Raw genomic sequence first — 24,929 nt, 5'->3', positions numbered from 1 at the left:
ATTAAGTAGATTTTGAATTTTGGCTTGGGAGAGCCAAGGGAGCTTATCAAGGACAATAAAATGTTTCAATAAAAGTGGAGGTGTGTTGATTCGTAGATCGAAATATCATTTTTCGCTGTTGATCTGCTTAAACTTTAGTACAGTGAAGACACCTCAATTAAAGTTCAAGAACCATGGGAGCCACAACCGAAAAAAAGCTTGGTAGGACCGATTCTTGAAGTCCTATTTTTAATTTTATATTTTAAAATATCATTAATATGATGATCCCATTTTAAGTCTTTGAGATGGTAATTAGGTAAAACCAATTTGAGGGGGTAAAACCAAGTAATTTCATAGTGCTAAATGACATTTTGGGGGAGTTGCAAGGTAGACGAAGGGGGAGTCTTAAGGAAATATATCGTTAATTAACATAGCCTTAAGGAAATGGTGGACATAAATGGTTCCTGGTGTGCAAGGCAAACGTTACAGCACCTTCAAAAACATAAAACACAAGGGTTGGCTTAGAAATCTGTGCTAAGTACATATTACGAATTTCTTATGTGTATTTTGAGACTCACAAAAGTTTGAGCCCGAAACTAAGTCTTTCTTGCTTCCAATAAATCCAAGAAACTGATAGGTATATGTTTTGAGCACACTAACCGAGCATTATCTTGTATATATGTTGCAATTTTATGAGTGGCAACATGTTGGTGTTTGTACATGGTCCAAGCTATTTTGCTTTTGATTCCTTATTAATTCTTGTTTCAGCTATCATATTTACAAGAATTCGTCAAAACTCTTGCAAAGAGGTCACAGCTAGTTGCTCACCAACTTATTTGGAACATGAATGTTAATAAGTTCAAAGACGAGGAAGGTCATCTGAAAGACCCAGATCTCTATGATGTCTTAGATGGCACTGTAAGCACTATAATTGAATCCCTCTCAGATGCTGCCAGCAATTTCTATAAACGAGAATTTGAATTTTTTGAGGCCATTACGTCAATCAGTGGGAAAATCAGAAATTTCCCCAAAGGTGAGCTTATAGACGGATGTTACATTTAGTGATATGTTTGTGTAATGGTAAAATCCGTGGTAGATCGTCTTAATTTCAAAATCAGTGGTGAAATCTAAACCTTCTTAAATGAGTTCAGAGTGTGTGAGTAACTTATAAGAGTGGAAACTGGCTCTTGTGTCGACAAAAAAAACAAAAAAAACTATCAATGCTATCTAGCGTTTGGCATTTTTTTTTTCAGTGTAATAATAAAAATGATTAAGTTAAATGGTTTAATTGGTAAACTTACGGTAGTAATAAGTGTCTGATCTGAATTCATGACAGAAAACAATGGCAGAGCTTGAAAAATGCCAAGTGTCGCCCAAGGCTAGATGGTGCTGTGTTTTTTTGTTTTGTTTTTTTTTGTCGTTCCAGACACCAGTTTTCACTCTTATAAGTTACCCATATTGTTGGGGTGAGTTGATATACTGATGTTACATTACGTTTAGAAAATATGTGTGTTAGTGATAAATTCGTTTTTGGACTATACTAAATTTAGAACGAGTGGGAAATTTTAAGACTTCCTTAAAGTCGAGTTGATATTTTAATGGTAAAATCAGTGGTAGATCTTGGTAAATTCAAAATGAAAAGCCTACATTCGAGGTAAATTCCTGAATTAATACACAACGATTGCGTCTAAAGAAATATTTATATCAAACAGTATGATGGAATATAGGTACGTTCCGTTTTAATCATTACTTTTGAATTTTTTTTTTCTTAGCATAAGAAATGAATTTGGGTCTAATAGAGCTTGCGCAAAATTTTGTGGAAATTAACATTATCTAATGTTACCACTTATAATATAATGTTAAATCTCGCTTTTGGATCAATGAGCTGAAGAAAAAGAAAAAAATCCGAACTATTGGACATACTACTGTGTTTCTCTTTTCATATTTATTCTTCAAAGCACCAAGGACAGTGCAAATGAAATCTGATTGTTTGAAGTGTCCAACAGAAAGTCACAAAACCATATATATCGTAAAAAATCGTAAAAAATGTCATATTAGTGAAAAGACCTTCATATGCACTGATGCAGTAGCTGGCAGTAGTTGGCGCAAAATTAAAAAAAAAATATGGGTGAAGAATTAGCAAGAAATTAAGCTTATAACATGGCACTAAACAACTTAGGAAGGCTCAGCTTTTATTTAAACGAGTGGTTTAATAGGAATCAACATATTGTTAATGTTTGAATTTTTATGCATGAAAAGCCGTGTCAGGTCAAACACATTAGTTTAGCTTATTTATTTTCACGGTTCAGTATGGCAACACTGACGAAAATTGCTCTAAAAACTTGAAAATTTTGAAGCAACCAAGAGAAAACCTCAGAAAACTGTGGATTTTAGGTACGAATTGAAAAGGTGGATCCAAATAACAGAAATGTATTTATTTGATGTATTTAAGTGCTCAATGAGAGTCTTAAAAGCTGTCAGATGACGAGTCATGATGACTTTAGCTTCCTAATAGTATTGGCCAATTTGATTATTATAATCAAAGTGGTTATTAATAATAAAATTATTATAAAAGTTATTATAAAAATTTGTATATCATAAAGATTATTATAGAAATTTAATATTAAAGTGGATACTCGATTATTATGATCAACAACACTGTTGCTAGCAACTCGTAGTAACACAAAACTGTATGTGGCCAGAACAGCCCATGTCAGTTTGATGAGCGTATTAAATGAAATGGTTGCCACTCCTGGAGAGACGATCCCTTGTAATAGGTAGATTTGATCCGTGGTCCCTAGGGTTTCCAGGGTAAGGTTTATCTACTGAACCGTCATAAGATTACTGACAATGTATTAAGCAAACAGATGACTTAAACGTCAGTTCCCGTCTTATTAGGCTCGGCTTCAGTTTTGTAAAATGTTATTATTTTTTTGGGGGGGGGGGGAGGGGCGACAGGGAGTGATTAAAATTAAGTTGGAATAAAAATTTACAATTTTTAAAGTCAACTTTGTGCAGTTGTTGTGACTTTTTTCTATCTTGTTTTTTGGCTTGAAAGGTTCGTACTAATTTAAGTAAGAGCTGCAGGAATTTGACTACTAAAGAATTGTGATTTTCGTAAGGGCCATATCTCATTTCCAAGGATTATTGATTCTTAGTAATATTTCAGAAACTACACCATAAATGTCTTTAATTTACAAATTCCACTGGGACATTACTTTTGTAAAAATGAGTCTTTATACCGTCTCTTTTTTGTTGCTAAGATTTTGGTGTCATAAGAGCGAACGTGTTGCTTAATTCTTGGCAATTACTTTTGACGTCGGGTGACTAGTCGTTTACTCACTATCTAGTGCATTAAGAATGTTTGTACAATTATGTAACTTATGTAAAACTTATGTCGGACTTGTAGAATACCTGCATAGTTCACACGCAGTTAGCTTATAAAGTGACTGAATGACCTTTCTAATATTGCCAGAATTTGATACCCTTGCAGTTTGATTTTGGAAGAAGCTTTGTCTTCTCGATTTGTATTCTCTTAGTTGAGCGAGATTTATTCTATTTTGTTGAAGAAACGTCAGGGCAGACAACCAAGACGTTCGATAACATTTTTTAAAGAGGGCGTTAAGCCAATTTGTGACTGTCCCCGGTAAGGCCACTGTTGTGATCCAGGCTGGCAAGAAATAGTCACTCCGCTGTCCCCCGACCACTCTAAACAAAGTACTACCGTCTGTTCGGTCCTCATGACAGTGACAGCTGCCTTCAATCTTGTGTTCTAGCTCAAGAACAAGCTTGTAAGTTTCTAATTTTGTTGGACTGCAGAATTTTCCATCCTACTTATGCTTTGTGCAAATGACTCTGGAGCTTTGAGGTTTCCGGAATCGGAAGAGAGTATAGTACATAGAATTGAGTTTTTCCATTATATTTTGGAGACAGTTTAAGTCATTTTTATTGTCATTGAATTGTAAAGTTTAACTAAAACGTTAATTTAAAGACTTAATTCGGACTAAGTGTTTTATTTTCTAGGGATAGAAAGAAAAAGAGCTTGTGACGTTGCGCTTGGACAAATAAAAGTTCAAAGTGGCTGTTATTTACCATCCAGTCCTGAAGCCCTTGTTCTTGATATTGACTATAATAGTGGCACGCCACTTCAAAGTGCCGCTAAAGCGCCGTTTTTAGCCAAGTTCAAAGTTGTACGACATGGTATTAAAGAAGTAGAAAATATTGCAATGAAAAATGCAGGAATACCCAGGTCTTGTAATGAGTATGTACAGGCAGCCATATTTAAGGTATGAGATTCTACTCTCTCTCTCTCTCTCTCTCTCTCTCTCTCTCTCTCTCTCTCTCTCTCTCTCTCTCTCTCTCTCTCTCTCTCTCTCTCTCTCTCTCTCTCTCTATCTCTCTTTTTTCTTCTTCATCGTGTTCTTCTTCTCTTGCTTCTTTTTTACGTTAGAAATGGTTGTAACAGTTTATTTTCCACTTGTCTCATGTCATTGACCTGTCATTGATTGATCACAGAATTAGTGTTTGTAGATCGACGAAATAGCCACTCAAATAGTTCAGTAGTTAGCAGTTGATTCACAGCACCTTCTTAATCTGAAAGACTTTATTGAAAGGGTTGACTCTTAGAATTGAATGAATAAAAGAATAGAATACTTCAAACGCCTACTCACAACCTCAGATGGTTGAATTTCCTTTCTCGTCAAATAAATACAGAAATAAAAATTAGTTCGCTCAATAACTACATAAAATACTAAAATTAAGAAAAAATATATAAATACAGATAGACAACTGGCTGTTTCCCACTACCTAATTGTAATTTACCACTCTACAATCGAGGGTATAAAAGATTTCCTATACCTGGGTAGACACCAAATAAGCACGACAGGAGTTTTCTTTGTTCCTGTATGGTGATTTCATGGGTAGGTTGGGATATGAGGGGGGGAAAAATAACAAAAAAACAAAGGATCAGAAAGGAGTTTAAGCCCCAAACTTCTGCATTAAGCATTCCTACTCCCAGCCAGAGTGGCTTGTTAAAACTTTTGCGGGGAAACTGGTAGGAGAGTTTGGCCTGACAGTGTATTATTTAAAAAGCTCTCTTATAGCTCGTTTATAAAAACTCGTGTATATAACGTTCACCCCTGAAAAAAAAACAAAAAAAAAACACGGATCTGGGATCTTTCTTCTGGTAGAAAATGCAAAATTCCATATTTTTGTATACAGGAGCTTGAAACCTCTACAGTGTCGGATACGCTGAATCTGATGCCATGATTTAGTTTTAATTTTTTAATATGTTATGACCAATTTCGGTTTAATTTTTTCTCTTTGTGCTTTGGCCAGTGGTAAGAATACGTTTAGAATGCATGGTGGTGGTAAGGTTGGATAAGCTTTCACTAAATAAGGTCGAACAAAGGATGTGAAAAGTCTTAGGAGGTGTTTCAAAGGGGGGGGGGGCGTTTTGAAAAGCTTAAGGAAGCAAAACGAGCAACCAGCTTAGAGAGTCATTTTGTCAACGGGCGGTTGCCAGCATAGTTCAGAAGTGATAATTACTCTTAAAAGCTGGGTTTGTGTACTTTGAGTTTCTTGTGGTCATTCTCGTAAGTCGTTATGTTTCATAGTTTCCAAAATAGAAATTTAGAATCGAAATTCTAAAATAGAAGTTTCTAAAATAGAAATCTGAAATTTGCTATTATTCTAAAGCTTTATTGGAAAGTAGGAAAGTTGAAATGCTGGAAATTTGGAGTTTTTTTGCTAATTGTTAATGCGACAACATAAAATATTACAACGAGTCTAGATGTTCTGAAGTTGTAAAATAGCTGTCTTATTTTTCATGAAACTCTTTACTAATACTGTCTGATTTTCTCTGTGTTATTGCATATTTATCTAAATTAGTCTTAAAATATTTTTAATATTCAATAGTTTTACTGTAAACATTCTTTGATTTGTATTCCTTGTTGTTTCTTTTTGCAACATGTAGGAAAAGTAAACAAAAAACAACATGACCTAAGACACGTGTAGGAATATATAGGAAAACAATATATAGGAATGTGTGTGAAAATATGTAGGAATATGTTGCAATATGTAGGGGACAAAAACCTTGAGATGAGTCATGTCTTGAATGTTTTCTGCCATTTCATTTCATTTAACTTTTTTTCTTATAGGTGGGTGACGATGTGCGACAAGATATGCTCGCTCTTCAAGTTATTTCCTTGTTCAAGAAGATATTTCAACAAGTGGGTCTCAACTTGTTCCTATTCCCTTATCGGGTTGTTGCTACTGCACCAGGATGTGGAGTTATTGAATGTGTGCCAAAAGCGACGTCAAGAGATAGTCTTGGGAGACAAACTGATATTGGGCAAGTGTTCTTCTTCTTCATCTGCTTTTCGTTTTATCATATTGTTTGGAAAGTGAGGACACTTCTTAATTTTCTTAAATGAAGAGGCGTCAAAATTGGGCTGTTCTTAATTAAAATTTATGCACAATATTAATTAACATAATAGGATTTAGAATATATAATCAACAACAATATTACAAGTTAAATCTAAAGAAGTCTTAATTTTTATCTAGGTACAAGATGTTATTTTTTGTTCTTGTATATATATAAAAATAAATTTGACCTAGAACGAATAAAATCCCATAATTCCTTACAAACTGCTATATTACTTAAGCTGATAGAAGAGCTTTAGTGAAGGTCCTATCCTTGTATGGTATACCAGATAAATACATTATAGTGATTAAATCAGGGATTAAGCAGGGTTCCTTCTATCCCTATGTATATGGATGATTTTCATGGACTTGATCATAGAGAACAGTAACGGCAAAGGGGAATACGGGATCAAATAGGGAAGTAAAACTCTCCTAGGCTTAGATCAGATGAAAATATTAGCAAAATGAATGAACTTTTAGAGGTTTCGCGAGTTCAGAGTGCAAGATTAGTTTGAAAATTTGGTAGTTTAATTAGGGGTAGTCTGCTTGTTTTTTTTTTCTGATAAGTCACTTTTAATTGCTAAACATTGACCTTATTATTAATGTATCTTTGGTATATAATTAAATTAAAAAAAACAAGTTTTTTCAACTGAAATTAAGAAGCAATATAAAAACTTAAAACGAAGCGAAATCATTACTTACATGAGAGGGGTTGCTTCACCTCAATACCTCTTTCTTTACGCTAAATTTTGACTTTTTTAGAACTTTTGAAAAAGGTTATTATTCTAATTAAACGGTCCTTGTGTTTTAGGAGTAGTTTTTGAAGGATTGGGACAAAAAGGCAAAATTTAGCGTAATTAGCGAGGTATTGAGGTGGGGGTCACCCCCCCCCCCCCTCATATATGTAATCAATCCTGTTCGTTTTAAGTTTTGAAGTTCCTCCTTACTTTGAGTTGAAAAAAAAACTTTTTTATAATTTAATTTCTGATTGTTATGAAATAATGGTGGGAAATTCGGCTCGCCCTGCATAAAAAGTTCTTCCCACATAAAATAGCCCCCCTCCCGTCTCCGCCAGGAAGATTTCTTGTGGACAATTCCCAATGAAAATTTTTTCGTAGCGCACTTTCATTTGAACGAATTTCTGTTTGAAGAAATTCATTCCAGAATTTCTGGAATGAATAGGTTGTTAATGTTTGAATTTTGTGGACGAAAGTGGTTATCAAAGTTAACTAATCAGTTCTGCCTCTACGGTTCAGCGTAGCAACACTGACGAAAACGTGGTACTGTCCTAAAAACTTCGTAATTTGGAAATAACCAAAAGAAAAATATTAGAAATTAGTGATTTCTATTATAAGAGGGGTGTACGGGAACAAAAACGTGATTATTTTGACTATGTTGGTACTTTAAGAAAATTGTTGACTGGCTGTTGGCTGACTTTTATCTTTTATTTTTTGGCTGCTGTGGCAAGAAGGCCAATATAAATAATTGCTACTACTACGACTACTAACTACTCACTGCAGCACCAAGCTTCCTGATGCCAACACAGCTGCACATGTTCCTCCTTCACGCTAATTAACTGAGAGTTTTACTCTACTTCCTCCTATGAAGTTCCGATTTCTTTTAAATACTTCCTTATGGTCTCTACCCACCTTATTTGGGGACGACCTGCTTTCTGTTTTGCTCAGATTGGTGGCCAAGAGCACAATCTTTGGCAATCTGTGATCCTTCATCCGTAACCGTGTCCTTGCTATCTCAACATTTCTTTTGTTATAGCCCTAAAAAGTGGGATTGAATAATAATTTTCTAATAGCTTCCTATTTGACATACACGATCAGTCAAACGGGAACCTTGAAACTATCCTTAGACAATTTCTTTGAAAAATATCTAACAAATCTTCCTCTGCCTTCCGAAGCACCTGTGTTACTGAACCAAACTAGACCACTGTAAATACTTTAGCTTATATTTAAAGTAAGCTTTAGACAATTTTCTAATCTTGGTTTGTAGACTAAAAAAAAACACAGATACCTCAGCAGTTCTATTTTCTTTAACTTCACTATATCCACCATTAGTAATAATGTCTAGTTAAGTGAAGCTATCTACTCGATAGATTTTCTTGTCACCCAACGTGACCTTTTCACCATTATTTATTCATGTCAAATCGAATTAGTCTTCTTAAGAGTAGTTTTCAAATCTATTCTTGCACCCTCACCTCTCAAAACATTCCAAAAATTCGATGATTCCATGCTCTCCCATAGCCTTAGCTGTGTTCTTTAGGAACCTCGGTCTAAAATAATCCGTAAAAACAGGGAAAAGAAACGACCCTAAAAACATATTGTATAAGAAGCAGATATTTATCCTAATCCACAATTTTTTTTTCATCTAATAAAGTGTTGGCTGTTGCAACAAATCCTCCTTCCCTAAAAAAACTTATTCACTTGCCTGAATATGGTTGTTTCACTTTTAATGATGGTTGTTTATTGAATTTGTGGAAATACCTGACTTTTTTGTGCTTTCATTGGTCAAATGACAATGAATATGTAGTGTGCCTATAATAACAAACTGGGTTTTCCAAAATAGACATGCACGAAGAAATTTTCTTCGAAAAGGGAAATAACATTTTTGTGTGTGTGTGTGGGGGGGGGTGAACATTTAAAAAACGACAATTCTGTGAAAACACGTGAACAGAGATATATGAAAGATATTCCAATCTCGAGATTTCGATGAGGCGAGGTTCCCCCTCCTTTAACTGTACATTTGCCTCTAACTTCCTTTAACTGTACGTTTAATTTGATCTGCAAATACCGAGATTTTGAGGAGGCACGGGTACAAAGGGCCCTCTCCCTTTAACTGTATATTTGCCGAAGATTGTGAATCGATGTTACACAGACCTAGAATAATGCATTTTTGATGACTAATGTTTGATGTTGAGACTAGTAGAAACGTCTGTCGAATAAGAAAAAAGAAAATGTGAGTAAATATGTCTAGAACTAGAGAACACAATTTTATGAGCTATTCTGAAATTTGTTCATCTTTGAAGGGAAACCACCTCCAGCACCACCACCCCCCCCCCCTCCTGGTATTCTGGTTAATGCTTAGAACACAGTAAGTTTGTTATCATATCCAATTGCATTTGTTGAATAGAATACAAAAAGTAAACGATGGATAGGAGGTAAAGCCCGTTTCACGACCAGAAGCTAGTACAATTACTGAGGGAAAGTAATAAATACCGGAATTACAGTCCTTTGGAGAGTAACAAGTCTTCCTAGCTGTACCACTGATGAATATAAACTTAACTTCCACGTACCCAATTATATTTTTAGTATTTTTTGTTGTTGGTTTAAATTGGGAATGCAAAAAAAAGCACACAAACCAACGCGCCAATAATTTGATTCTTTATGATCATGCACAGGGCAAGTGTGGGCTCGAATCCGCGATCCCGTGGTTGAGTGTCTTATCGGTTACACGCTCTACCATCAGAGCAAGGGGGGCTTGAATAGTTGGTTTTATGTATTTTGTGTATTTATAAATAACCAGAATAAGGGAGTTTCCTTAAGAGTTTACCGATATGGTAAATTATTATATAGGATAATCAACATCTCCCTACAAGGGGCAATCCCAAATGAGTGTAAATAATTTCATTTTTTCTTACATCTTTATATATAAAAATTTATTTGTAAATAAGTATATAAAAACAAATATAAATATAAATAGACAAATTAATTTATGTATAGAAAAAATAAACAGGTTTTCTTTAGAGTTTACCGACATTGTATCATTGTATAGGAGAATCAACATCTCTCTGCAAGGGGCAATCCTGACTAAGTTTTAATAATTTAAATTTATTTATTTTTATTAGACTGTATGACTACTTTTTGAATAAATACGGTGACGAGACAACTCAAGAATATCAACATGCTCGAAGGAATTTCGTCCGCTCCATGGCTGCGTATAGTGTTGTCGGCTACCTTCTTCAAATTAAAGACAGGCACAACGGGAATATTATGCTAGATGAAGATGGCCATATTATACACATAGGTAAGATTTCTGTTCAGTAATATGGGTGTAAACGCTAAATTAGCAATAGTGCGTATCAGATAAAAGTTGTGTGTTCTTGAAAAACGGTCGAGGAAATCGATTGATTTATTCTGTATTTAAAATGTTTTGTCATATTCATCACAGGATTCATTCATTTTCATACTTCACATTGTTTGTTTTTTTTCCGATAAAGTGCATATAAACTAGAATTATCTGAAAATATTAACTTGACATGGGAAAAGTTATGAAGGTATCTCTAAATAGAGAATTTTGTCATATTCCTCAAAGGATTCATTCATTATCATACTTCACATTTTTTTTTTTTTTTTTTTTTTTTTTTTTTTTTTTTTTTTTTTTTTCGAGAAAGTGCATATGAACTAGAATTTTCTGAAAAGTATAAATTTGACGTGGCAAAAGTTATAAAGGTATCTCTAAATAGAGAGTTTTGTCATATTCCTCACAGGATTCATTTATTTTCATACTTCACATTGTTTTGTTTTTTTACCGAGAAAGTGCAAATAAACTAGAATTTTCTGTTATAAAGGTATCTCTAAATAGAGAAAAACAATTGCTAGAACTAGCGATCAGTCATCAGCGGGGTGTATATATAATATTCTAGCTAATAAGCCCTTTTAGTTTTGGATACTCACTTTACTTCTCTTTTTTCTATCTTTCTCTCTTTTTCCCTCCATCCCTCTCTCACTTTTTTAGTTTTTAAAATTGAATCTGAAGTTATGCACCATCTGCGACTTATAGTGATAATATTATATTTATTACGGAACAAGAGAATAAAGATAAAGGCAGGAAACCATTAGAGAAAAGAAAACTTCTACAAACAAACAAGAAAACCAATTAACAATAGGCTAAGTTGGATAGTGGATGAAAAAGGCCAAACAGTATTTGCCTCATTAATACACTTAAAAAATACCAATAAATGCCAAACATTAAATGGCGTTGGTGATTTTTTGACCTTAGACCTTTTTGCTCTATGCTATTTACAATGTCACTTCATCTTTTTCAGCTTTCTTCATCTCACCGACGCTGTCAATTATATCTAGTATGTATCAGTTTTACATTTTTTTTTTTGAAAGCTTTTTGTTAATTAAAAATAGTAAAAGAAGTGGTAATCGATTTCTTTATTTCCAGATTTTGGATTTATGTTTGAGTCATCACCTGGAGGGAACATAGGCTTTGAACCCGATATTAAGCTCACAGAAGAAATGCTAATGATTATGGGTGGTAAAATAGATGCACCACCCTTTAAGTGGTTTATGGAACTGTGTGTTCAAGCTTTCTTGGCTGTAAGGTAAACACATTCGTTTAAAAAAAGAAAATTCTGGAGAACGTCATGCCTGGACCTGGTTTTCAATAGAACAGTATATGGTGACAAAATTGATTAACGACGAAAACCATACTTTTAAACAAAAAATAGAAGTTATTTGAAATCAGAAATTTTCTGAAAAGATTGATTAAAATCAAAGCTAAGTTGCCAATTAATAGCAAGTTTGTTCAGAACATTTGACTTTTACGAAAAAAATTCAAGAGAATTAAATACAATTTATAAAATAATCCTAAATTTTCTTGTGATTTCTTATCAGTTTTAACCCTATGGTCGTTTTATAAATAAAGGTAAGGTAAATAATATAGCATTGCACTTTACAATCTCTACCGGCGGTGCTGATCTCTGTTTCACGGCCCTTCAGCCAGGAAGTGCAATGGGGGGTTGGGGGCCAACCATCCTGTGCTTTCGCACACCTATCTTGTTTACCTTCCCCAGATTTCTCCAGGTGTCCATTAAGAGCTGGGTCGACTCTGGCTGAGCTTACAGAGTCACGCCACTGACCCCCGTCCCAAACCAAATATTATAAATGTTGGTTTTATAAATGTTCGTTAATAAATATAAGTTGATCGTTAGAATAAATCGATGGTTTAATAAGCATGACAACACGGTCTTCTAACGTATACCACTTTCATCACAACTAGCACACTTAAGACCCGGGGTTATTTTTTTTAATATTGTTTGGTAATCTTGTAGGACATCCGTATTATGTATCTTTTGTCTGTGGTTTCGACCAGCGAGAGACACAGAAAATAGAATCAACCAGAGGGAAGATTTTCATTGAAATTTACTCAACGTTGTCTGCCTTAAGGGATACCAGAGGGTATTAGTTCCGTAAAAAGAAGTTATATCCCAAATATATTTGATTATTGGCTCAATTCAAAGCCTATCTGTAGAGTTCAAAAACATGAGCAAGCTATATTCTACATATTTCTTAAGAAAAAATACAATAAAATCCTTACTGATTTTTAAGAAAAAAAAATCCATATATATGTTACCTATCTTTGAAAAGAAGGATTTTAAGTGCCAACCTTGGAATTTCAACCTTTGATTAGTTGAAGCTCTGATTAGTTAAAATGTATAATATTGTTTGTCCCCTTAATAGATCTTTTAAATACCTTTGTAGGCATTTTCATTGAAATATACTGTTTTTTGTAATTTTCTAGATCTAAAAAATATATTATGCCCCCCTCCCCTACATTTTTGTGAATTGCCATCTCTTGTGGTTAATAATAATATGTGTCATTGAAACTAAATAATAACAACGGCTCAGCTTCATAAATTCATAAAAGTTGAGCTATGACCTAAGGTTTGCTTTGGTAAAAAATAAGTAAAGAATACGGCACTGGACATTGAACCCCCTACCACCGGTACTGATCTCCGTTTTATGTACCTTCATCCAGGAAGTGCAAAAGGGGAAGACGGGCAGCCATCCTGTCCTTTCGTACACTCTCCTGCTTACCTTCCCTAGTTATCTGAAGGTACCTATTTATAGCTGGATTGACTCTATCTGAGCTTACAGAGTCCTGCTTTTGACCCTTGATCCAAACTAAATAACCAGCGAGACCAGGAGTGGAACCCCTGTCTTTAAGGACAAAGGTTTTATTTGCTCAAGTTTTAATCACAAAACTCCCCATTTCAAATAACTCCTTTTATTTTGGCGATAGAATTCGGTCTGATGAAATGTCACCACTCAAATTGTTTATAAAAATTACAAAATTGTTATAAAAATAAATTCATATAAAAGGGCCGACAGTCGTTTCTTCCCATTAGCTAGCTTTCGGGTTTATTTCATCTTTCTGTGTCTAAGGACAACAAATAAAAAATTTGTCTCAGAAAACACACAATCAAGTCCCATAAAACCCTCAAAATTGGCCTTTTACCTTCTTTCCTTATTTTATGTGCTCAGAAAAACCCTCATGTCTTCTTCTTTTCGGGTGATAGAATTCGGCCCGACAAAATATCACTACCCGAACTGTTTAAAATGTAGAGGTAATAAATGCATATAAGACGACCAGTCAAAATTCATGTGTCAGAAGAGACAAAATCTAGCCCCGTCAACACCCCAAGATTGGCCTTTTTCCTAATCCCAATTTACTATTTTCTGTATTTTATATTCTATGTATTCTACTTTTTCTCAATGTATTCTCTGTTTTCTCTGTATTCTATTTACTGTTTTCTGTATTCTACTTTTTCTCTATGTACTCTCAATTTTTTCTGTACTTTACTCACTATTTGCTATGCTCTGTATTCTATTTTCTCTGTATTCTACTTCTTCTATACGGATTCTCGATTTTCTCTGTATTCTATTTACTGTTTTCTGTATTCTACTTTTTCTCTATGTACTCTCAATTTTTTCTGTACTTTACTCACTATTTGCTATGATCTGTATTCTATTTTCTCTGTATTCTACTTCTTCTCTACGGATTCTCGATTTTCTCTGTATTCTATTTACTGTTTTCTGTATTCTACTTTTTCTCTATGTACTCTCAATTTTTTCTGTACTTTACTCACTATTTGCTATGTTCTGTATTCTATTTTCTCTGTATTCTACTTTTTCTTTACGCATTCTCGATTTTCTTTGTATTCTATTTAGTAGTTTCTGTATTCTATTTCCTCTGTATTCTACTTTTTCTCTATGTATTCTCTATATTCTATTTAATATATCCTGTATTCTATTGTGTTCTATTAACTGTATTCTATTTTCTATGTTTTAGCTTTATAATTCCTATGTCTGACCAATCAGAGGAAGGTTTAGGGCATGATTTTTGAAATTAAGAAATATTGAAGCTTCGACAAGTAGTTTTCCTTCCTTTTTCGCGCTTGAAAAGAAGGTCAGAAGAGTAGGAAGATGAGTATGAACTAAGATTAGAATTTAGAAGCCACTATAGTTATTGTAGTCAAACATGGCTCTGAAGCGTGGGTAATTTGAAAGGTTGAAATTACCTTTTTTTAAATGTTTGCCAGATAAATTGTCTAAGACTAGTTGTTGGTGCTCGTTTCGCTAACAATATGCCAAATAAAAAGCTGTCAGAAAAATTGTTTGGTCCTACTTTCTAGGGCTATAATAAAAGGAAGGTGAAAATGGCTAGGCAAGGGCGTATCAAGGAGTTTTACTTGTTGGGGGGAGGTACAAAAAGCCTAAAAACACATTAAAAAAAATTTATATGCATTTTTATTACGCTTTTACGAGTCAGATGAAAGTTTCGGGGTGGAGATTCAAACCCTGACTCCCCCCTGGATACAGCCTTGTAGCTAGGTCATGTTTTATGGATGAAAAATTACATGTTGGCAAAGATTGTGGTTTTTGCGGTCGATCTGAGGCTAAACAAAAAGCAGGTTCACTCCAAATTAAGTGTAAAGAATTCATAAGAGAAGAATTGGAAGTTAAATTTAAGAGTGAAGTTTTGAATTGATGGGGTAGATGAAGAGAGTGTGCAGCTGCCTCGACCTTGGGTGGCACTGCTATTCAATGATTTTTTGACAGTAGTCGTAGTAGGAGTAGTAGTAGCATGAGAAAACTGGAAAAAGATACAGGGACATATTAGTACACATCATTTGGGAATTAGGCTTTGCAAATCAATTTTTTCGCATTTCAATTTTCCGACTCTGTACTATAAAAGGGGCGATAGAATAAACAAATTACGCAGATTGCTTATAAATCTTCACTATGTCGTTCGCTTCTTGTGTAAAGGGGCTTCTTGTGTAACTTTTGCTCTAGGTAAAGTAACTTTCAAGGGCTATATTTTTTTTAATCAAGCAAATATACTTTTGCTTTGGACAAATTATATTTCGAATGCTTTGGCAGTCGAAATTCGCTTTGGCAGCAGGATTTCGTATCGTCTTATGAACCAATTCGGTTCGCTCGTTGTTAATATCGTTTTCTGACTACCAAAACTTTACAGGAAAAAAACGAATATCAAATATAATTATGAATAAATTGCAATAAGTAACAAGTGTAACAAAGTTTTTATAAAGATTTATCAACAAGTATACAATACTGCTAGAATACACTTTCGATTTAAACTATGACGTAGATAATTTCGGAGACCACACTGCCTTTCCATGACGATAAAATAAAAGTTCAAAATAGGGATAAAATCCTTTTTAATAGACAGTGTATAGAAATTCACAAAAAATACCAGATATTTCGGTCACATATACAGTGACCGTCATCAGTAATAAAACTAAACTAAAACAATTTAAAACAAAAGTTTATATACGAAATCAAATAAAACTACATATTGTTTTATTCTCTAATTCTTTTCAAAGCAAAGGCGGAAGCTTGCCTCTTTGACCTTCTTGGATTCGGTTCATTAGCGTTCAATGATATAACATTTGGACAGAGGTCAACTACATTGGTTGAATTGAACTTTACTCTGTCAGATTTTAATAAATTATCATAGATAGAGTTCAGCCCAAATTCACCTGTATCCCGATTCAAAGCAATATTCTTGAATAAGATTTTGTTTATTCCAAGAGTTTCACGAAAATTTTTCTTTAAATCCCGATCCCTAGAAATCAAAGAGACATTCTCGAACAAAATAAAATGGTCTGGAAAATTTAAAATATGCTCTGAAAGGGCTGAAGTAAAATCTTCAGACTTAGAATCTTGCTTTAAAGCCGAAGAATTCTATTTGAACTATTTTGAACTTTTATTTTATCGATATAAACTATTTTATACATTTCTTAGAGATAAGAAGTTTTTTAGCCCCCTAGTCTTCTCCTCTCTCTTCTTCTCCCTAACTAATAATTCCAGGTCTTCTTTCATTTTTTCTCAATCCAGGCCATGCTGTGAAGCCATCATATTTCTGGTTTAGTTAATGCTGCACACTGGTTTGTCATGCTTCCGAGGGCAAACCATACAGTACTTCTTTTTCAATTTGTAGTTCCTGAGATAGCCCTTTTTAGTTCTTTGGATCACACGACTTTTTCATCTTAGTAAAATCTTTCACTTTACCTTTTCATAGTTTGAACATTTCTTAGGGAAAAGGGAAATTTTCAACCCCCTTAATCATCCTCTTCTCCCAACAATTTTCATAATTCCAGGTCTTATTTCACTTTCACTGAGTACAGCCAATACCATTAAGCCATATATTTCTAGCTTTTTAATGCTAGACACTGATTTGCCATGTTTCCGAAGGTAAACCAAACACCACCTTCGTCCTGTATTTAGAGTTCCTGAGAGAGCCACCTTTTTTCTCTTAGTTTAATCCTTTACTCTATCTATTCGTAATCTATATATTTTTTAAGGATGAGTGATTTTTTTGCATCCCCCCTGCCCCCCCCCCCATCCACAAGTCAGGTTGGCTTTCATTTTGCTCTGTATTAGCCATGTCAAAAAGCCATCGTATCTCTGGTCTCTTCAATGTTAAATACTGGTTTGCCATACATTTGAGGACAAACCATATAGCTTTTTCATGCTAGATTTGGTGCCCCTTAGATAGCTCCATTGAGCCATTTCGATAGTGAGACTGTTTTTTTCCCCTCTATAGAATCTTTTACATTGCTAGCTCAAAGTTTATACTTTTTTTAAGAATCAGCCAAAAAAATTGGCGCCCCCTATAGTCCCACCTCAACTCATGATTCTGGGCCTCCTTTAACTTTGTTCATTTCAGGCCATACCATGAAGCCATCATATCTCTAGTCTCTTTAATGCTGGATACTGGTTTACCATGCTTTCGAGGGCAAACCATAAAGCTGCTTCGTGCTCGATTTGGACCACAGATGACAGACCGGGAAGCCGCCGCTTCTATGATTGAAGTTGTAAGGAAATCTACTTTGAACCCGAGAACTAAAACTTATGACTACATTCAGTGGGTGCAAAACGAAATTCCGTACTAAAGGATTGTATTTTATCTTTATTATTGTTATATGTTAATCAATGTTATTTAAATTCGTTTATTTTATTGAGTATTTAGTTTGCCTTATTTTGAGGGTTAAAGCACGGAGGAATAGGGAAATCCCTTTTCAAAATTCATGTAGTGCAACAACTTTTGGATCTTTTAAGTGGCTCAAAATTTCACACGGAAAATCAAAAACACCCAAAATCTGCTGATATCTCTCTCCCTCTATTTAAAATCATCGCCAACTACGAAGGAATTCAAGTTAAAATTCAAGTCAAAATTGCTCCAAATTGCAGGGGAAAAAATTGAAGGAAACATAGTAAAATACAATGTAGAAAAAGTGAAAATCTTTTAAGTCGAAATTGCTCCAAAATATAAAAAAGAATCCGAACGAAACCCAATAAAATGCGCTGTAGAAATAGTAAAATATAACTGTAACTTAAGTCGTGTCTCATAACAGGTTCCAGTTGTAGTAAGTAAAATCACAAAACGAAGATTTAGTTCTAGACTTATATCTGGGACGTCCTCATGGGTCGTGTTGGGGCCATCCCCTTCACAGGTTCATGAACCAGTTCATTATATGACGCTCGCTTGTCAACTTGTTTGAGAAGGCATATATTTAGTTCAGTTCCTAATATTCTTTGATACTGAGCCATACTCCCAGAATCGGGTGACATTACTATCCTCTATATAAAATTTTATTAACTAAAAAAGGAGTGCGGGTCTTAAGTCAAAATTGCTCCAAAATATTAACAAAAAGAGTACGAATGAATAATAACAAAAGTTAATGTAGAAATTAGAAAATAACTACTACTTTATTATTGGATCGTAGCAGATTTAAGCTGTGGTAAGCAAAAGTTATAAAAGGAAGATTGAGTAAAATCCTTAATATTGACCCATGTGACCCACTGCTGTTGTTGCAGTTCCTCTTTGTTCTTGGGATTCCCGTAATAATGTGGATCGACAACTAACATCCAGTGATTATTGCCTGCTGAGGTAATACCAATGATGCATTTAGAGATGGCGTCTAAATTTCCTCCCATCATCACCGGGGAGCCAAAATAGCTGAAAATATGATTTTGTAGTTTTTAATTCGTAATTTTAAAAAAAATACAGAGTTGGCGAATACAGAAGTCTCGCGCGATTATCTCCTTTACACAAGTTATTAAATTGTTTGAGCATAGATCTTAGAATATTATAGACACCAATCTGTACTGCAAGTCTGCGTCTTTTCTTTGAGGACAGATGCATCTTACAAGACGATATTCGCGAGCTGGCTTGATAAGAGCCCCTTCACTGAGATTTTACTAATACTGGGTTTTCTTAGCGCTAATTTGAGCCAATCATAATGTTTCATAGAATTTTGCAGCCAATAAGGAGACTATGAAAAATCTTATTGGTTCGAATTAGCCTTAACTAAATCTTGGTATTTGTAAAATTTTATTGTGAATGGCCCTTAAGCTTTCCATCTGATATTCGCGACTATCACATTTTCTACTTTTCTGTAAAAAAGACAGTCGTGGACTTTTCCAGAAACTTATAAGAATTGGATCTTCGGTGGTTTAACATCCGGTGCTTTAAAAGCTAGTTTCACAGTGTGGCTTCTAAAAATCTTTTAAACAAATTAATTTTGCAGCATTCATTGGAATATTTTTTTGGGGGTCCTAGTGTTATTCCCCTGTTCTCAAAAAGAAATGGAAAGAAGCTGAGATGATAATGTGTAAAGAAAGGGCGTTTGAAGACGAAGAAAATTTTTCTCAACGAATGTTTTATTGTATTTGCCCAATTCCTGTGAGAGGAAAAAGCGATGTCATCTATGGATTAATTAAAATTAAATAAAGTAAGCGCTATGGAGCACGCAACATATTTTTGAAAAACTTTTTCGTACAAACGAGAACGTTATATTTTTAGAATTCTTAAAATTAGCGCATTACTGAATTCTAAGCTTTTTTGAGTTTCTTAGAGAGTTAAAATTGTTGCGTAAAAGTTACTGATCTCATTGCCTGTGAAATAGTATTGAAAGTTTTGTGAATTTATTCTTTTATTTTCTGTGGATCACTTAATGTTTTTCCTTTTTTATTTCTGTTTTGTTGCGTCGGTTCTGTGCTTTCAGTTAAGCGCTTGTTTTTCAGAATACTACAAATATAGGAAAGTATCATGAGCCAATTTGTTTGAAACTGTTTTTCAAAAATATGCTACATAAATCGAGAAGCAGTAATTTTTTCTCTTTCAGTTTTAATTTCGCCAAGGCCGTATTCAGGGGGGGGGGTAGGGGTTTTGATCCCCCCACCACCCCCGAATTGTTCATCTGACTCGTAAAAACGTAACAAAACGGATATAAACAAATTTGTTATGCGTTTTTTTAGTTTTTTTAGTATACCCCCCCCACCCCCGAAAAAAACCTTGAGTAAAACACCCCTCGAAAAAAAAAATCCTGGATAAGGCCCTGAATTTTGCTCTTTACTTTCATTAGAAAAGCTTAGTTTGTTTTTTTTACTAATTTTAAAATAGCATAAAACAATATTTATTCTAACTAGTAGGTCTAGTTAGACCTACTAGTTAGATAAAAATAAGATAATTTTTATCTTCCAAAAGGCTAACACAAGCTCTAATAGAGCTGAATATGCTTCTTATCTCAAGTAAAAGAGAAAAACAACAAAACCGAAGCCACCAAAACAAAAAATAAATGTTAAAAACTAGTTAAAAGAAGTCTAACAGCCAACACAAAAATGGTCGAACTCAAGACTTGAAAAATAAAATAAAATTTGGGTCTAAATTGAGTTACAAAGTAGCTAAAAAGGAAAGCAAATGTCAATATGAACAGTGGCAACAATTATTGTGACAGTCCATGAATCAAAATAGAGACGAAGGAGCTTTGTTTGGTTCATGACAAATATCAAGAATTATTTAGGTTCTCCGTGATAAAGGGGATTAAACTCTTTCAGAATCCGTCCATAATAGGATAGATGAGTGAGTAATTTGGGGTAGCTGAGAAGGCTAAGCAGGGGGGACGGGGTCTAGTTAGGATATGAAAATTAGGGGAAATTTCCTCAGTTGGGACATTAGAAATGATGGATTTAGCAATAAACAAGCAATTATTGCATCCCCCTTTGTTTAAAGGTGGTAAGGCGTGCAACTTTAAGAATGACGGAGTATGGTATCCTTCTATCTTTGTAAATGATCCTGAGTGACCCCTTCTGGATGGGCTCAATTTTTTTCATTAAGTACTCTAGAAAGCTGCGGATGCCAGACAGGACATGCGTATTCCAATAATGGCCCGACTAAGGTTAAGTAAATACGGAGGGTGTGCACTCTTGGGCACTTGAATTTATTCAGCAATTTAAACAAGCACAGCGATGACCTTCCTTGTTTTACAACGTTTGAAATATGTATATTCCACTTCCAGAATACTGAAAATTGTGACACTAAGGAGCTTAACTTTTTTCACTACCATTTCTGTAGGGTGGGCTGGGATCTAGGAAAATGGGTGTAAATTTGAGGAAGTTTATAGTCAAAATCTGTGATTTAAGAGTACCTATTTTCATATTTGGATTAGCAGTTTGGTCCGAAGCATGGGTTAAGATTTCGAGGGGATAGCTTTTAACATTTTTATGACATAGAAATAAGGATCGACATGTCATCCGTATATTTCCATCTGTGAGGGAATTTACTACCAATCTCATTAACCATTATTAGGAATAAAAGTGGTCCCAAAGAAGTTCCTTGAGGACTTCCGCATTAAATAGGAAGGGAGTCAGAGAATATATTTTTGTATTTCACAACTTGTGATTACTTGTATCAATTACTATTGTATTTTGTGATTACTTGTATATTGAGTATCACAACTTCTATGTACTTGTGATATTTTTGGATTTCACAACTTGTGATTACTACTTAAGATTGCATATACCGAGCGGACATTGTGAAATGTTAGTGTTCTTTATTCGCCATTGTAAAATATCAGTTTTAAAGCTTTTCCACAAAAGAAGTTTTCCAAAGAAAAGTAAATAGCAATATTAAACCAAAGACGAGCAGTAATAAAGGTAAATAATAATCCAAACATAAAACGAGGTTAACCTAAATTTTAAAATTTAAACCTAATTAACCTAAAATTTAAACTAGATGAAATCCAAAATTAACAGAAATTACAGTAAAAAATCAAGTCCAACTTAAAACAAAACAAAACAGTAATTACTACAAACAGGAGTAGGGCTAGGCCTTGAAAAACCAGAATGCCATTTATGCTTTACAGAAAACAATTTTCCTTTCGAGCGGTGTCTTTTTATTTGTCATAAAGTCAACAAAAAAGAAAGAGAATCACAATAGTAGCCAAAATTTCTGAAACGAATTAATGAATGTAGATTGACAGTTTAGTATGTGTTAATATTCATTCCAGAAAGTCTAAGAAATTTTGGAATTATTAACGCTATGAAAGAAGAAACTTTAATATGTATTTGGTTTTCTGTAAAGTACACGTGACACTCTTGTCATTAGAAGGCTTAGGGTGCGTCAGCCCTACTCCTGTTTGAAGTAGTTTTTGTTAGTTTTAAGTTTGACTTAATTATTTATTGTAATGTCTGTTCGTTTTGGGTTTTATCTTTTTATTGATAGTGATTTATATTTGTTTTATACTTTTTTCTAAACTGATTTTCTAATCGTTTTTAATTGACATTATTTTTTATCGGTTAATGAAAGAAATTAGAGGTTTTGTTCCGTTTCTCTCCTTCAGAAACAAGATTTTGGATTGCTATGTATATATTTTACACAAAATTTTGCAACAAATTTTAATAATAGTTGTACTATAGAACTTTGTGGGTTGGGCTAATATTATTCAAATGAATGGATTGTAAATCTACATAATCTTTGGGCTTGTTGAACCCATTCCGACCCCCTATTTTGACACCTTAATATTAGTCGACCATTTCGTTATAAGATTTTATTGTGTAATATTTAGTTTTAACTGATTTTCTCTTTAAGTATATGAGCTCCTTTGAAGTTCTTTTATAAAAAGATCTCTGATTTGTTGTTACAAAAAAAAAGAAAACAAATTGTAACCTGGCAAAGAGCAAACCACAGTTCATAGAAACCGAAAATTCAAAAACCGGTCTAAAAATCGAAATAAAATGTGTACAACTGGAGTCGTCAAGGTCAAAGCATTACAGCCCTTCACCTTGGACAGAATAATGCCATTTGTAGCTGATATAGGAATGGTAACTATTATTTCCATTAATCCTAATAATAAAATTATTATTGAGAAAAAAGTTATAGGGACTTCGAAAAACAGCCTGCAACCCCTTGAAAAAGGCATCAAATCGAAATAAAATGTGTACAACTGGAGTCGTCAAGGTCAAAGCATTACAGCCCTTCACCTTGGACAACAAGGACAGCCAATTTTTTGCACGGGCAGCATTGATAAATATATGATTAATTATTATTATTTAATTTAAAAAAAAAACGCTCATTGTCTAAGGATATTGGGAAATACCACGAGCCAGTTTATTTGGAACAGTTTGTCAAAAAATATATTGCAAAAACTACGAAGAAGTTATTTTGTTCATTTTAAATTTCAACTTTGCTCTTTCCTTTAATAAGAAAAAAAAATTATTTTTTGAAATTTAATAGGGGCCTAATAATCAGTACAGTCAGATTCGACTCCAGTTGAGTTCCCTTGGTTCTGAAAATTTAATTTAGGCATCTTTACTGCCTTAAATTTTTATCAGATCAACAAAAAAGAGAATGTTTCACGCTAAGAATCAATACAACCACATTTTATTCAGACGTTTTTGTCCTTGATGAGCTTTTCTTGCCCCCCTCCCTTCAAGTCAAAATTTAAAATCTACTTTACATCCAATATTCTTTCAACGTTTCAATTGGGTTCCTTAAGTCATTAATTTGTATCCTAAGCCGTACCTGAGATATTGCAGATGTGCCTTTTTGACAGCCGTTCCTGAAATATCCTAGACACACCTATTTTGAGAGCATGGATGGACAGAGCCTCTTTTGATTTGGTTAAAAATTCCCTGTAAGTTTCACCTTAATACCCTTAGTCTTTCGCTGCCTATGCTGAATGCAATTTATAAAGTGGACTATACATTTATTTATCAGGGGGAGGGGTAGTCTGAAGCAATGTGCCTTGAGAAACAAGATAAATAAGTACCTATGATTGTTTTTAAGTAGTTCTCAGGATTTTGTTGGGTTACTTCAAACGTACCTCTGATCTGCACATTTACTATAATAAAAGTAACTACTACGGAGCGCTGAGGTATAGGCTGTATAAGATTTAATAATAGCATAAGACAATTTAAACTATCTAGAAGACAAATTTCAAGCTTACCTGAAATGATTTTGAAGGACCGTAATGATGCTATTAATGTCACTACCGCTTTTAATATGCTGAATTTTGCTTGGAATATCATATAGTTTCTCCAATACATAGCATACCTTCAAGAGAAACTAAAAGTATTTCAGTTGGATTTCACCAAGAGGTATATTGAAAAAGTGACGTCCATTTTAAATTCTCCGGGTTATCACTTACCTAATGAGTTTTTTTTTCTTTTGTTTGTCAACTTTTTTTTAACTTTTCAAAAAGAAGCTTTTCAAAGAAAAGTAAAGAGCAATATTAAACTTAAGGCAATCAGAAATAAAGTCCTGTAATAATTCAAACTTAAGACGGCCAGAAATTACTAGCCATATCCAACAAAGATGTAACAGATATTGATAAAGATGAGTAAATAAATCCCACACCGAGCAAAAATTAAATTCAGGACTCGAGTTTAAATTAAAACGTAAAAAAATACTACAAACAGCGATTGGGCTACTGCCAACCCCCCGCCCCCTAACCGTAAATCTTCTAAAGCCTATTGCGTATTTTGCCTTTTATTGAAAACTATATGTATTTTGAATAGTGCATTTTAATTTTTTTTAAACGTAGACAACAAGGAAAAATAAATAACTGTAGTATTCAAGGTGGCTGGAAGCAATCAATGAAAATAAACTGAATATTTAAAATATAATAGTATAAAATCCTGGAAATCTCAGCAGTTCAAGATTTAATTTATCTGGATTTTTTTTTATTTTTCAAGGTTATAAATGTATAAAACAAATTTTTACACTATAATTTGTTTTCAATAAAGTACAAAAGATGTAATAGGTTTTGAAACTTTTACGGCAATGGGAGGGGGTGGGGCAGTAGGGAAAATTTGTTTGAAGGCAAACAGAGATAAAGTCCAATATAAACTCGAACTTAAAACGACCAGAAATTAGTATCAAAGAACAAATTGAACCCCTAACGAACAAAAATAAAAATA

At 33.9% G+C, this 24,929-nt stretch overlaps 2 protein-coding genes across 5 annotated transcripts in view; one reads left to right on the top strand and one right to left on the bottom strand.

Annotated features, from left to right (window-relative positions):
• Pi4KIIIalpha (phosphatidylinositol 4-kinase III alpha) overlaps positions 1-18,191 on the top strand; it is a 192,915-nt gene extending 174,724 nt beyond the window's left edge. Inside the window, exons 24-29 of the mRNA XM_089086118.1 lie at positions 748-1,012; positions 4,003-4,265; positions 6,138-6,331; positions 10,259-10,437; positions 11,584-11,743; positions 17,395-18,191. Coding sequence (XP_088942244.1) covers positions 748-1,012; positions 4,003-4,265; positions 6,138-6,331; positions 10,259-10,437; positions 11,584-11,743; positions 17,395-17,620 — 1,287 coding nt within the window. The 3' untranslated portion in view covers positions 17,621-18,191. The remainder of the gene's footprint in view (positions 1-747; positions 1,013-4,002; positions 4,266-6,137; positions 6,332-10,258; positions 10,438-11,583; positions 11,744-17,394) is intronic.
• Positions 18,192-18,306: 115 nt separating this feature from the next.
• Ufsp1 (UFM1 specific peptidase 1) overlaps positions 18,307-24,929 on the bottom strand; it is a 36,387-nt gene continuing 29,764 nt past the window's right edge. For 3 of the 4 annotated variants that reach the window (XM_089086122.1, XM_089086119.1, XM_089086120.1), the window contains exons 4-5: positions 23,957-24,075; positions 18,307-18,687 (exon numbers count right to left, since the gene is read on the bottom strand). In XM_089086122.1, the coding sequence (XP_088942248.1) occupies positions 18,441-18,687; positions 23,957-24,075 (366 nt within the window). In that variant the 3' untranslated portion in view covers positions 18,307-18,440. The remainder of the gene's footprint in view (positions 18,688-23,956; positions 24,076-24,929) is intronic. The other variant, XM_089086123.1, reaches the window with a different exon arrangement.

This window comes from Artemia sp. Qi Xiang Cuo, chromosome 3, assembly GCF_049724085.1.
Source record: "Artemia sp. Qi Xiang Cuo chromosome 3, ASM4972408v1, whole genome shotgun sequence".
In the NCBI taxonomy this organism is placed as follows: domain Eukaryota; kingdom Metazoa; phylum Arthropoda; class Branchiopoda; order Anostraca; family Artemiidae; genus Artemia; species Artemia sp. Qi Xiang Cuo.
The sequence above is the reverse complement of the archived record's forward strand: the minus strand, read 5'-3'. Positions and strand labels throughout refer to the sequence as shown.